The following is a 13,430-nucleotide window of genomic DNA, read 5'->3' as shown; positions in this document are numbered from 1 at the left end:
ATTACAAAGGAACTCTGTAAAAGTGGAGGAAGGATCTCAATCTCCTCAAAATGGTTTTATTCTTTGTGTATGTATATATGTGTGTGTGTGGGGGGGGGTACTAGGCGGATCAAACCCAGGGCCTTACGTACGCCATGCAAGAATTAAAATTAGGTTTTGGAGGATATCTACTCTGGAGCCCTCTGAGCATTAGAACGAAGCTGTATCGGGTTTATACGCAGCCTTGTCTCTCATGGAAATCTTTCTTAGGGTAAAATGATTAACACTTTCCACCATTTTCATCTTAATTCAATTCAAATTCATATTTGAAGTTTAAATTCTCATTCCCATACTTCCTAGGACAGATTACCATTAAACAAGGTACATTATCAAAAGAATCCTATGCGATTACTAAATTATTTTCAAAGAAACTTTTCTCCCTAAATGAGATTGCAAAGTATGGGTATGAAGAGGCTTGAGTTGACCCACATCAGCTTCTGCAGTTTATTTTTACATTGAGTCTTAATGCTCGTTTGTACAGGGAAATTGCTTTTCTTGGAAAAGTTTTAATAAAGAACAAAACTAAAATCCAGAGCAAGGATAAGCAGGGAATGCAGGTGTTCTGAGGGGGGACGTTGACATCAGCCGATCTTCTTCATCGCTGGAGCTCGAGTTGAAAACAAATTTTTTCTGTGAAGTAAAAACAAACCCAAAAAGTCATGCTTAGAGAAACATACCAGAAATGATGGCTTTTCCCTGGAGATATCAAATAAGGAATATCATACCTACTACTTTCTAATTTAGTTTACTGAACTCCTGGGATGAGTTAGCTCTACTCTATGTAGATGTAGCAAAAAGCAAGGATTTGTCTTAGTAACTCAAATTTAAAATTATCCCCTTTTGACTGCCTAGCAAAGGGAAATCTTTTAGTACAAATTGGAATCTGAAACCCCTTGGTATGTATGACTTACTTTGGTAAATGTTTTATTAATTTCTTGATCCATGAGGTTTGAGGGTTCACACACACAGTTGTCTTATTCTTCAACCTGATTCTAAGGGGGAAATTAGCAAAAATGAAAATAAGACAGTGTTACATTTTAGTCAGTCTTGCATTTTTAATAGCAAAGGGTTGGGTATGAAAATAATTATTCCTAGGTGACAAAGCTGGGTTGTTTTGGATCTGTGACATGAGATCTGAGGAATAAGAAACAACCACTTGTAGACCAGTAAGTGAGAGCTTGTGGAGCTGAATGCAAGTTGACAAAATCTCATGTGTCAGAAGTCAGTGTTTTGCTGACCACCTTTACTTGAGTTGGAGAAGGACCAAATAGACTCTAAGGTTGACTCACTACTAAAGTGATATCACAATATCTTTAAAATGTGCTTGTTCAATGAATGGGGGAGAACAATAAAAGCTATAGAAAATACTTAAGGACCTTTTATCAGAAAAAAAGTTAATGAAATCTAATGTAGGTGAGGTTAAATAGCTGATTGCTCCGAGTGACATTTTGTGGAACCACCAGCTAACGAGGCTTTACTTGCTCTAAGGAATTAAGCAACAACAAAAGCAGTGAGAACAGTTAATGGATCACATTATCCAATACTATACTCAGAATGCGTCACATGCTATGCTTAGCAGGTAACATGGATTATTTCAATTTATCTGACAAAAGCATTATGTTAGAGGAATTATTTTCTTACCCGATGAGAAATTTGAGGCTTAAAGAATTCAAATAATCTTGTCCAACATTGCACAGCAAATACGTGATTGAACAAAACTCAAAGGAAGATTATCTGATTTTCAGATTCTACACTTTAGGTCATGTTCATGGAAAGCAGTGTTTAAATAGTTATCAAGTGCTAGACATAGAGCTAAAGGTTTTGCATGCAATGGAAAAGTGGTATCTCCCAGGTGATAGAAAACTGGGAGATGTTACTCTACTGGTGTGATTTAAAAAAAAAAAACACATAATTTTTGATGTGTCCATTGTCTCAGCTATAAATTATTATATAGCAAGGATCCATCCATCTAACTTTGAAACTCCACTGCTGTAGGTGAATCTTAGGAATGTCAGAAGTCATGGAATAGATGGGTTCTCAGGCAGCATCTTCCAATTTGGTTTCTGAGTTCATGATGGAAAAATAAGATTTCTAATCATCTTGTATTTGCACCTCCAGCTGGTAGGAGTTTCTCATAACTTGCAACTTTTATTTCTATATCTGGTTAAAATTCAGAAATTCAGATTTTCTTGAAGACAGGCAATTTTTTGTCATTTCAAAACTATTGACCTTAAAGCAGAGAAAATTAGGGTGCCTTACTTCCTCCGGTTGAGAGGTGAGAGACTTGAGTCATGCCAATTGACATACAATAAAAAGAAAGGAGTTCTACTTTTCTATGCAGACTAAGGAACTGCTCTAAACACATTATAGTTAGACTTCACATCTTTGAGCTTGAGGACAATAATTGTGGTTTAATTAGACTTTAAGGAAAGCATGATTTTTTTAAAAAAATTGTTTTACTGTTTCCATGGGAAGAGCTACCAAAAAAAAAAAAAATCAGGCAAGCCCCGAGAATGATCTTATCTCTATTGCATACTTCAAGGTTCTGTGAAGAAGACACCTTGGATGGGGGAGATGTGGGTGTGGTCTGGATCCTTCCCTTTCTAATGGTGTGCATCATGCAGGCAGTTAAGCTTGCTAAGCCTCTGTTTCTGTCTATCTGTAAAGGAGTTGACAGCAATAGACATGCCTGAATGCAGTAGTTGAAGGAATAAAATAGCCGAGTATAAAACATAGTTCAAGGGCTGTGACAAGTACCTAAATATTTCCAAATTTTATTATTTCAGAATTTTTAGCAACACTCAAGTAAATCTCTTTTAGGGTTCTAGTTGTATAGTAGTATTTGATCTGATTTTCATTAGGAAAAAGGAATCATACATATTTTTTTCCCTTGCAACTTACATGATTTGTTCGATTGGGCAACCATTCCCAGGAGGTATAATTTGAAGTCGACCAATCTGTCTTACATGGATAAAGTCTGAGGTCCCTTGAACACAGCTACACTTCAAGTTTGTGTTATAGGCTTCCAGAACACCTGCAAACACAGAATTAGCTATTTAAATTCCTTTGACACTTAATGTATACCTAGAACTTTATTACCAATTTCTCATATTGTGCAGTTGAGGATTTAAAAATTTCCAGCCAGTGCTTCCAGCCAAATATGCCTTAGTTTGTATATTTCTGTTTGTCTTGATTTGAGTATTTTTAAACATTTTCCACCAAAACCATAAAATAAGATTAGCTTTGAAAAACACTTAATTTGTGGTATTATTTTTTATTTTTTTTAGAATTTTTTTTCTTATTTTGGTGGACACAACCTCTTTATATGTGGTGCTGAGGATCGAACCCAGGCCGCACGCATGCCAGGTGAGCGCGCTACCGCTTGAGCCACATCCCCAGCCAATTTGTGGTATTAGTATACTAGTACTCAGGTGATCCTCCATTTAAGTACTGCCACTATAGGGACATACAACCGAGTTATAATTAATGCTATATAAAAGTCAACTGATTTTCACTCCCAACATAAAAACAAAGAACATGACCTAGTTATAACATGTTATTGCTTCTGCAAATTCGTAACAAAGTTCTTCCTCTTATATTCTCCACACCCTCTCTGCCTGTTGAGATGCGAATAATAAAAATTCAAGACTTTTCATTCAACAAGTTATTAGTACTCCATATCTTCATAAGTAAATCATGCATTTTTAGTGAAAGCTAAGCTTTTTCAAAAAATAGTTTATCAAGTTCTCTTAACCCAGAGTATCTACCACCACACTAGACATGCATTTATAAATAAAAGGGCCAAATTTTTCAGGCATTTACAAGTTAGTAGAGGAAACAAGTGCATAAAACCCATACAAGGTGGTTGTATACCTAAGCTCTCTACTGCATCCTGGGAAAAGAGGACTTAAGTCACAGGTAACTTTGCAAAGATCAATGGGAAAGCTTCCTGGAGGAGGCGAGAAATGCAATTTTTGAAGCATGAAAATAAAATGTGAAAACAAAAATGGGGGAAAACCCACCCCTCTGTATTTTAAGAATAAAAATGTGTTCACTAAACTTGAACGGTGTTTCTTTCTGCATATGCATCCATTCCTTCAGTACAATAAAAACTCGCCACTTCAACTAGGTATATATTCACAGAGAAATTGAGGCCCCAGTTAGATTTGGAACTCTCCCTGGTGTATTTACAATGGCTGATGTCAGACCTAACCGTATGCTATGGACTTGAAAAATTTCAAAGTAGGAGACCAGATAACGCCAGTAACATTTAGACCCTATAAAGGGCCTGGTGAGAGGCGTTAGCGTTGAGAGGCAGAAAAAAGAAGATGTGAAAAGAATTGAAAGCAGGAGCTTATCTGAAAAAGGCCAGGACTATACAAACCTAATACAAGTTACATGAACATTGGACTCCAGTCAATCTCTCTTCCTTCTTTAAATAAAAATCTCAACCAGTTTCTAAGAGTAAAATCCTAAAGCACTTTAATAAATCTAGAAGCAACTGAGCAGTTTTCCCCTTTAATCGGGTGTCTTCTCAGTTTTTAGTTGAAAAAAGAAAAAATAAAGATTGAAATGGCTGAAGACCATTTCTGTTCAAAGCACAGTGAAAACATAAGTGAAAGTTCTCACCATGGACTGGAGAGAGGCTGCTGCTGACCAGGAGCATGATGAGAAGCAGAGCTGCTGAGATGAGCCTCATCCTGCCTGGAGGTGGAGTTCAGACTTCAGCTGTGTTTCCAAGCTGTGGGTTTGCAGCATGGAGCTACTATTTATTTATACCAGTAGGGACCCTCCCACTGCCTTTTCTCCAGTAGGTCAGCTACATCATCAGTTTTCAAAACCCCCAAATATTGCTGAGCTTGCTTTTAAAGAAAAAAAAATTCTTCTTGTAAACTTTATGAATTTGCTTCAGAACCCTCTTAGTCTAATAAAATATTTCCAGAAAATGTAGACTAAACATGTCAGGGATGCTGCAGAGTTTTGAGGGTGGGCAGAGAGGAAAAAGATAGCAGTTTGAAGGCTCCAAGGTATGCTCTTTGGGATCCTTATTGGTGGTTGTAGCTTTGATCCTGCAATTGCTCCTCTCAGTGAAGGGTCAGTCAAGTTTCTTGAGGCCTTTAAGTACAAAACTTCATAACATTAGGAACTCAGTTGATCATTTTGTTTTATCCCAGGCACCTGCAAGGGAGCCTAGTTCTTGGTGGGTACTTAATAAATATTTGTACATGTAACGAAAGCCTCCTTATATACAGATTCCTATGCTGATTATGTTAGATTTTTTTTTCTGCCAAACTTTCCCGGCCCTTCATGTTACTCTCAGATATGATTATATAATATGACCATCATGGAAATCTTGAAAGGCCACAAAATATGTCTTCCCCCCCTTGGTGTGCTTGTGTCTTGATGAAGGGAGGGAGACAAGGGCTTGAGGAAAAACATCTTTCTGGCTGTAGTGGGCAAGTTATCTGAAAATAATTTGTGTTAGAACTACATCAGGTAGAACTTGAGGACATTATATTAAGTAAAATAAGCAAAACTCAAAGTCAAGGGGAATATATTTTTTTCTTTTTCCTCTAGCTTCCAATGTGAGATAAAAGAGTATGGTAAAATCTCAAAAATAAGAGGGAGACCAATAGAGTAGAGGAATGTAAACAGGGGAGGGAGGAGGGCCAGGTAAAGGGGAAATACTGTGAAATTAAATTGACCAAGTTATGTTATGTGCAGGAATAGAGGTATCACAAGAATCCCATTATTGTGTATAATTATAATGCACCAACAAAAAATAACTTATTAGGTGTTGATCCTTGCATTACAGACTGTTTTTCAACCTAAGCATTTGTAAAGTTTTGTTTTGATCCCACCACATGGTTCATGGAGGCAAACATCTCACAGCCTTAACTCATTTGCTAGAGGTTCTCCGATTAAAAAAAAAAAGAAATTTTTTAAATTGGTTTTAATTAAAATAGGACCACCAGGCCAAAGAACTAATTCCAGAGAAATCCCAAGATGTGATTTTTAAGTCCCTTTAATGTCCAGAATTCTGGATTTAGCTTACGCTGACTAAAGAAGTCTTATTCTTTGGTGGCATTTATGTTTTCTCTGTTTTGAACAGAAATGGTCTTTAGCCACTTTAAACTTTTTTCCCCCTCCTTTTATCATTAAAAATGGAGGGGACATCTGACTAAAGGGGAAAACTGCTCACTTGCTTCTAGATGGACAATGGCCATTCTGGTCCAGACACCACTGAACTTCCCTAGGAATGGACAAGTTATGGATGTATCATACCAGCCCCATTGGAGCACTAAAAAAAAAAAAAAAAAAAAAAAAAAAAAATCAGAGGTTTGGTTTTCTGGTGTGATTTCCTAAACAATTTGGTTTTGCTAGTCAATTATCATAGAGGATGTTTAGCAACCTAGATATTCTGTATGGGGTGGCATGTGTAATGCCACACAGCCTTCATACAAGGAGCAGTTCTGCAGTTGACCCGAATGACTACAGTGATATGGAATTTAGTCTCGACACAGCCATTGTTTGGTGGTTCTAGTCATCAGAAAGTTCCTCCTTATGTGAAAGCTGCTTCTCCAGTAGTTCTGTCGTTTTGTCCTAATTCAACCTTTTATTGCCACATGGAACAATTCTAAATGCTCTTTAGAACACTCCAAATATTTGGAATCAGGGTGTGTCAGTGGGTTCTCTGTGAAATAGATGCCCAGATGGACTGTGGAGTAGAAGAAGTTTATTGAGAATAATTCCCGAGATGATAAAAGAGGGGAGACGGTGGGAGGAGGCAGAATTAGGCAGTTTGAGGCTTCAGGCTGTAACACTGATCTGACGAATTCTATGACAACTCAAAGCTCCAGAGGAAAGACCATCCATTATAGATGCCCCATAATGGCAGGAGTGTCCAGACCCTGCTACACTTGCCATGCTTGGTCACTGCTTAGCCTCTTCAGAAACATCAGGGTCTCTGATAGGGAGCTGACACAGGTCCTAAGGAGGCTAACACCAGAGGCTGTCAATTAAATGCATTCTTTGCAATTGCCTGTGTGGTATTTAAGGGAGATCTGAGCAGTGCACCTCTCTAGCTGTCATACAGGGTTAGAAACTAGAGGTTAAGAGCAAAAAGTATGCGGTCAAAGATTTTGGACAGATCACTTATTTTTCTATCCCTCATATTTATCAATTTCACATGGGGATAATACCAATTTTAAAGGATTTTTTTGGAGAACAAAATCACCTAGCATGTATTTGGCCGAGTGTCTGGCACATGGAATGTATTCAATAGATAGACGGGCTGTCTATCCACCCACCTACCCATCCAATCATCCATCATACTTAGGATTTACTAACTTTTACTAAAAGCTCACATGTACACACTTCAAAAATTACTTTTATTTCTCTGATGCACCTTTACCACCTTAACCTATCTTTTTGAAGCCTGTTGATCTTTTTCATAAATCATAATTATATTTCATTTTGCCTGACCACCACCCTTTCTGACTTACAGCCACACACAAGCCCCTGAACACTACACTACCCTAAGTATGGTTTTGCCAATAGACAGTCATTACCACCTTTGTCCTGGGCACTATGCTTCCATTAATGCATTTCTGGACTAAATAATATTATTTGGATCACTTATGTTGAACTGATAAGCAATAAACATGTTTCTTTTCAAAATGGTAAATTTCTGTCAATGACTAATTTATGTCACTCTTGTACAAGTTGATCTTGGGAACAAGTGTAGGTCCTTTTACATTTGCCTCTATTAGGAGTGCAATATGTTTCCCTGTCAGAACAAAAATGAGTGATGTTGATAATGACCAGAAGACCATAGGGACAAAGGCACTTGAAAGAGCTCTGTAAAAATTGAGGAAATTCCTAAATTTGTTTTAATTAAAATAGGGCCACTAGGCCAAAGAATTTCAGAGAAATCCTAAAATTTGATTTTGAAGTCCCTTTAATGTCCAGAATTCTGTTTAGCTTATGCTGATTAAAGAATTCTTATACTTTAGTGGCAGCCAGATGATTCTAGAAGTTTCAAACGAGAAACTCCATAATAGCATCTATAATAGAGGCATAAATTTCAAAAACTTAGAAGTCAAATAAGAAAACAAATGCTTGAACCAACAGATTTGGAACCAAATATAAGCCCTTTACTTTAAAAATAGCTCATAGATAATTGTTTAGAAACAAAAACATAAAAATTGGGAGTTAATGAGAAAATTATGGGAATGCTTTTTTCTCTTGGCTTTGGAATCAAATCATATTTTCTCTGCAGACTTAAGAAAATGCTAGTTTAGTACCTTCGACCTTGAACTGTGGTCCAAAGACTGGCATCAGCAGCTTCATTTGAGTAAAGCTAGTTGGAAAGGCAGACTCTCAGATCTTGCTGTTTAACAATGCTTCCAGGTGATTTGAAGGCACGTTGGAGTCTGAGAAGCATGGTCCTTGTGGAGCTCAAGCTGTATAGTATCTATGATCCATTTGCATATTCAGATTATCTTCAGATATACACCTGGTCAAGTCATCTCAGAGTATGATGTACAGATATCTTGGTGAAAGTAGACAGGACAAATGTGTTCCTTGACACCCAAATGCAGAGCAGTGACAATAAGCAGGGTACTCAAGATAATTTTAAAAATAAAATGCCACTAAGATAATGAGATGTCCTAGCCAGGCAAAATATCTTCCAATAGAGGAATTTATGATAGTCAGCTTTTCATCCCTGTGACCAAAATACCTGATAATGACAACTTAGAGGAAGTTATATTTATTTTGGCTCACAGTCCATGCCGGGCCAACACCATTCTCTGAGCTTAGAGGTGGGGCAGAACATTATGGCACAGGGTGTGGTAGAAGAAAGTTGCTCAATTCATGACAATCAGAATGTATTCAGTAGATAGCCCACCTGTCTGTCAGAAGTGGAGAAGAGGCCACAGGGAACATGAACCCTTCAGAGCACACCCCCAGTGACCTACCTCCTGCAGCCATGACCTGCCTGCCACCAGTTACCACACAATTCATTCAAACTAGGGTGGGTTGATATTGTTGCAGCTCTCAGAATCCAACATTTTACCTCTAAACATTCCTACATTAACAGGAGCTCCTAGGGAACACCTCATATCCAAACCCTAACAGTAGTATTGACTACTGTGCATTGAACAGAAAGTCGATGCTAGAGTTTTAGAATGATTGAAGGGATAAAATCCTTATAACATTTTGTTTTCATGTCACTAGGGATTAAACCCAGGGGCATTCCACCTCTGAACTACATCCCGATGCCTTTTCATTGTTTATTTTGAGGTGGGATCTCACTAAATTTCTGAGGCTGGCCTGAATTTGGGGATCCTCCTGCCTCAACCTCCAGAGTCGCTGGGGTTATAGTTGTAGACCACCATGCTGGGCAAAATCCTTATTATTCTTAAGTAGTTTGTAAAATAGGAAAAACATCACTGACAAAATTGAGAACATTTTCTCTCATGCCACTCAGCTCAACTAGAAAGCAGAAACACTCTTTTCTGTTTGTTCCCCCCTCTTCTCTTTCCACTTTACCTGCTGAACTTCTGACATCTTTTTGCTTCCACATACCTTCCAGCACAACAGCAAAGCACTATAAGCTGGTGCATGGAGCTCAGGCCCTGCAGTCATTCTAAGTTTGTACCCAGCTTCCAACAATTGACTTGTTTCCTTCTCTGTGTCACAATTCCTATTGTGACAGAGACCACAGGACTAGTGTCAGTGACAGCATCTCGAATAGTCGTATGGTTCATTTCAGTGCTTAGAAGATACTTTACTCAGTCCTTAGGCAAATACCAAACACTCAATGAAAGATGAATTTTTTTTAACTTTGTGACAAAACAAACATCGAAAGTTCATGAGGAAGCACCTATGACTTTGTATGTTAAACTCCTGATACAATTTAAAATATCACTTAGATCTCCGCTGTATACATTCATTATTGTGTGGGTCTGATTCCAGAGGTCCCCTAATCAAGGAGCTATTCCTCTGAGACTAGTCCACCCACTCTATTTTCTATTTTACTTACTTTCTCAGAAGTTACCTGCAGAGGTTTGTATTGTTACAGATGTATTGGAGTTTTATAAAGAGAAATTTTATTGTCATTTTCTTACTTTTAGTTATTTTAAAGCAGCTATATTGAGGTAGAATTGAGGTATAAAGAACTGCACATACTGAATTGCACCATTGGACAAGTTGGGAACATGTGAGCTCTGTACATTTGGCCATCATCTTCCTCTGGACTAAGCTGCTTTCAACAGCCTATTGTTTGCCACACAATTATTTTAGACCTCTACCTGTAGAAAAGTCACTTTAAAAAGTAATTAAAGCCATATTTCAAGTGTCATTCCAATTCAATTCAAATGCATTGCATCTCACAGAAGTGTTGGTGTTTGCCTAAAGACCAAGTAAAATGTGTCAAAGCTATCACGTATTAGGGTGTAATGTCCCAGGAGAGTGCTAGGTGGCAGTGTTACTTACGAAAGCAGTTTGCAGTGAGGAAATATTCTGTCTTCATGTACAGGCTCCCTGGGACTGACAAGAGGGATGTGTTGCACATTATTTCCATATTCAAATTGTTTTTTGATTTGGTTTATTGCTTATAAGAATTGTGAATTATGATATTTTTGACTAGGCTTGGAGAAAAACCCCTAAAAATCTGAAATAATCCAACAAATTCTGGGCCAAATCCAATTGCTTGGCCCTGAAGTTGCAAAATCAGATTGCACACCAGTTCTCTGGCATGGGAATCACATTAAGCCCAGTAGACGCCATTTTTGAAATTTCTGTGATTAGAAAGTTTTCTGAGAACAGTGAAGCTACCACATACCAGTGTCAAAGTGATGATCAAGCAATTTAACAAGCAATTGATCATCACTTGGTGATCATGCTTTAATAGTTCGGTGAACAACAACATATTCATCTGGTTTCTCCTATTTAGACTCCAAAATATACATATTATGCCACCATCTAAATTTTTCAAATATTTTTAGGTCTTAACCATGACCAGAGTCCTGGATTTGTTTTTAAATATCTTTGTTTATTTTTTTATGTGGTGCTGAGGATCAAACCCAGGGTCTCATGTGCAAGGTGAGTGCTCTACCACTGAGCCACAACCCCAGCCCCTGGATTCTTCTTTTTAAAAGAAATGGTCTCATTTTCTAGTAAGAATATATCTAATTTTGAAGGTATTTGGCGTATCACTATTCCTTTAGTATCTGCTCATGTAGTGGCACTCCCTCCTTCACAGAAAATCTTAACTAAGCTTCTTTAGAAATCTTCACAATAATTGATTCTAGGACTTTCAGCAAAAGATTCTCTACAAAATAATTCAATGTAGGTAAACTTCCTCTTTTCCTGTTACTCTATTTTACTTGGCCACGGGCCTGGAAGAAATCAGCACTCCAGGTGCTGAACGCCCCTTTACTAGTTTTTCACAAACATTTATCCCGTATAGTAGTTTGTAGAAGTGTGTTTGCAAATGCAAAATGAGATTTTTTAAAAAAAGACAAATCCTGTAACAAGGCCTATGGCCTTGAGCTGGAGCTTCATGGAGATGTCTACATTTCTAAGATAAGTTACCAATTGGGCTCCATGGTAACAGCTGGCAGGGGGAGGAGAGAAAGGGGAGAAAAAGCTCTCCCTTCTCAGGTGTTGTCCTTGAAGGGTTAACTTGCCCAAAACAGTGAAAGAAAAAGCTGCTTTTATGTGAACTTCTGCAGACTGAGCTTCTGAGCCCCTCCGCTTACAGGCTGGGTATAAAGTTCTGAAACCACCTGAACTCGAGGGGTTCAGGGGAATAATGACAGAGAAAGCTGTACCCTCTGAATCTGGCTGTAGCCAAATAAAACAGTTTCCTGCTATCTTTGGTGTCCTGCCTCGTCTGTCTCCTACAACACTCATCCTCTGGATCTCATTCCTTTGTTATACTCCATAACCAACCATCCAGCCTTTCACTGTACCTTCTACCTCTGCAACCAGGTCTTTGCCCAGGCCTTAAAATTTTCATGTACCTCCACTCATATTGGATCTATTCATACTGATCATTTCTTTATAGAGGCCTTTTAGTTGCACCCAACTAATCCAAAACTGAATTGAATTTTCTCAAAATCTGCTCTTAGTATTTCTAGTCTTAGTAAATGATCATTCACCCAGGTGTTTGAAAACTAGGAAGTAATTTTTAATTCCTTTATCCCCTTTAAGCCCCACATTTATTTGTTCTCCAAGAGCAGGCATTTGTATATTTTAAAATATCTCCACTTTGTGTTCAATTCTTTCTAGTTTGTCCCCTCTTATTTTTGCCACTTTTCTCTTTGTAAAAAAAATTTGATTGACATAATTATGGGTTAATTGCATGTCCTTGGTATCCAAATTTATGAAGTACAATGTGATGTTGATACATGTATATGTTGTATAATGATCAAATCAGCATAATTAATGTCACCACAAATATTTATCATTTGTGCTAAAACATTAAAAACCCACTGTAATTGAGATATCTCACACTTGTTAAGAATGACTATTATCCTTAAAGACTGATCACAATGCTGGTAAAGGTGTGGAAAGAAGATAACCTTATACACTTTGATGTGAACATAACTTAGTGCCAATTTATATTGGAATTTCCTCAAAAAACTAGAAAATAGAACTACCATATGACCTGGCCAACTTATTACTGAGCATATATTGAAAGAAAATAAAATAAGGATATTGAAGAGATGTCTCACTCTGTTTATTGTAGCAGTATTCACAACAGCCAACCTGGGGAATCAACCTAGATGTCCATGGATGAATGAATGGATTAAGAAACTGGTAAATACAAACAGTGGAATGCTATTTAGCCATAAAAAACCAATGAAATCCTCTCAATTGCATTATAGTCTTGTTTGACCTACTGTAATGGCATGTTAACTGATTTCCTCCCATGGCCACTCCAATCTATTTTCCACACTGCTGCCAGAACCATCAACACACAGAAGTTTATGTCATTGCTCTGCTTCAAAGGCTTCTCACTGTCTTTGGATAAGTCGTTGGGTAGATCCTGGTGTTCTCTTCAACTTCCTACCCTGCCTTTCCCCGCTTTTCCACTCCAGTTTCCATAATGTTGGTGCACAGGTGGATTTGAGGACTCTGCAATCAATCCATTAGTGGTCTGACGTTCACAGGTTGAACATCTTCCACAAGGATTTCAACTTTACATTCTAAATGAATATTTCCTCATTGGCACACCTAGATATGTTTTCCCTCTAGCTTTACTACTAAAGGCTTCCTTTCTATTTACCCTCTATAACAGCATGTTGTGGCTGGGTTAGAAATGGAACATGGATGTTTTTGACACCTACTTTCCTCTTATGTACAATCCGTTCAGGATA

At 37.8% G+C, this 13,430-nt stretch overlaps 1 protein-coding gene across 1 annotated transcript; it reads right to left on the bottom strand.

The window, feature by feature from the left end:
• Nucleotides 1-620: 620 nt before the first annotated feature.
• Cxcl13 (C-X-C motif chemokine ligand 13) lies at nt 621-5,880 on the bottom strand. Its single transcript, XM_013363739.4, has 4 exons — nt 4,669-5,880; nt 2,941-3,073; nt 951-1,031; nt 621-669 (listed from the first exon to the last, which is right to left on the bottom strand). The coding sequence occupies exons 1-4, from the start codon at nt 4,736-4,738 to the stop codon at nt 621-623; spliced, it is 333 nt and encodes a 110-aa protein (XP_013219193.2). The 5' UTR covers nt 4,739-5,880.
• Between the last annotated feature and the right edge of the window lie 7,550 nt (nt 5,881-13,430).

This window comes from Ictidomys tridecemlineatus, chromosome 9, assembly GCF_052094955.1.
Source record: "Ictidomys tridecemlineatus isolate mIctTri1 chromosome 9, mIctTri1.hap1, whole genome shotgun sequence".
Classification (NCBI taxonomy): Eukaryota; Metazoa; Chordata; class Mammalia; order Rodentia; family Sciuridae; genus Ictidomys; species Ictidomys tridecemlineatus.
This window is presented reverse-complemented; position numbering and strand designations above follow the sequence as displayed.

Coding starts and splice junctions, on each gene's coding strand:
- Cxcl13 (XM_013363739.4), bottom strand. CDS start 4,738: ATGAGGCTCATCTCAGCAGCTCTGCTTCTCATCATGCTCCTGGTCAGC. Junction 3,074..4,668: donor CAGCCTCTCTCCAGTCCATG/GTGAGAACTTTC, acceptor CTGTGTTTGCAG/GTGTTCTGGAAGCCTATAAC. Junction 670..950: donor TTAATAAAACATTTACCAAA/GTAAGTCATACA, acceptor TTTACTTCACAG/AAAAAATTTGTTTTCAACTC.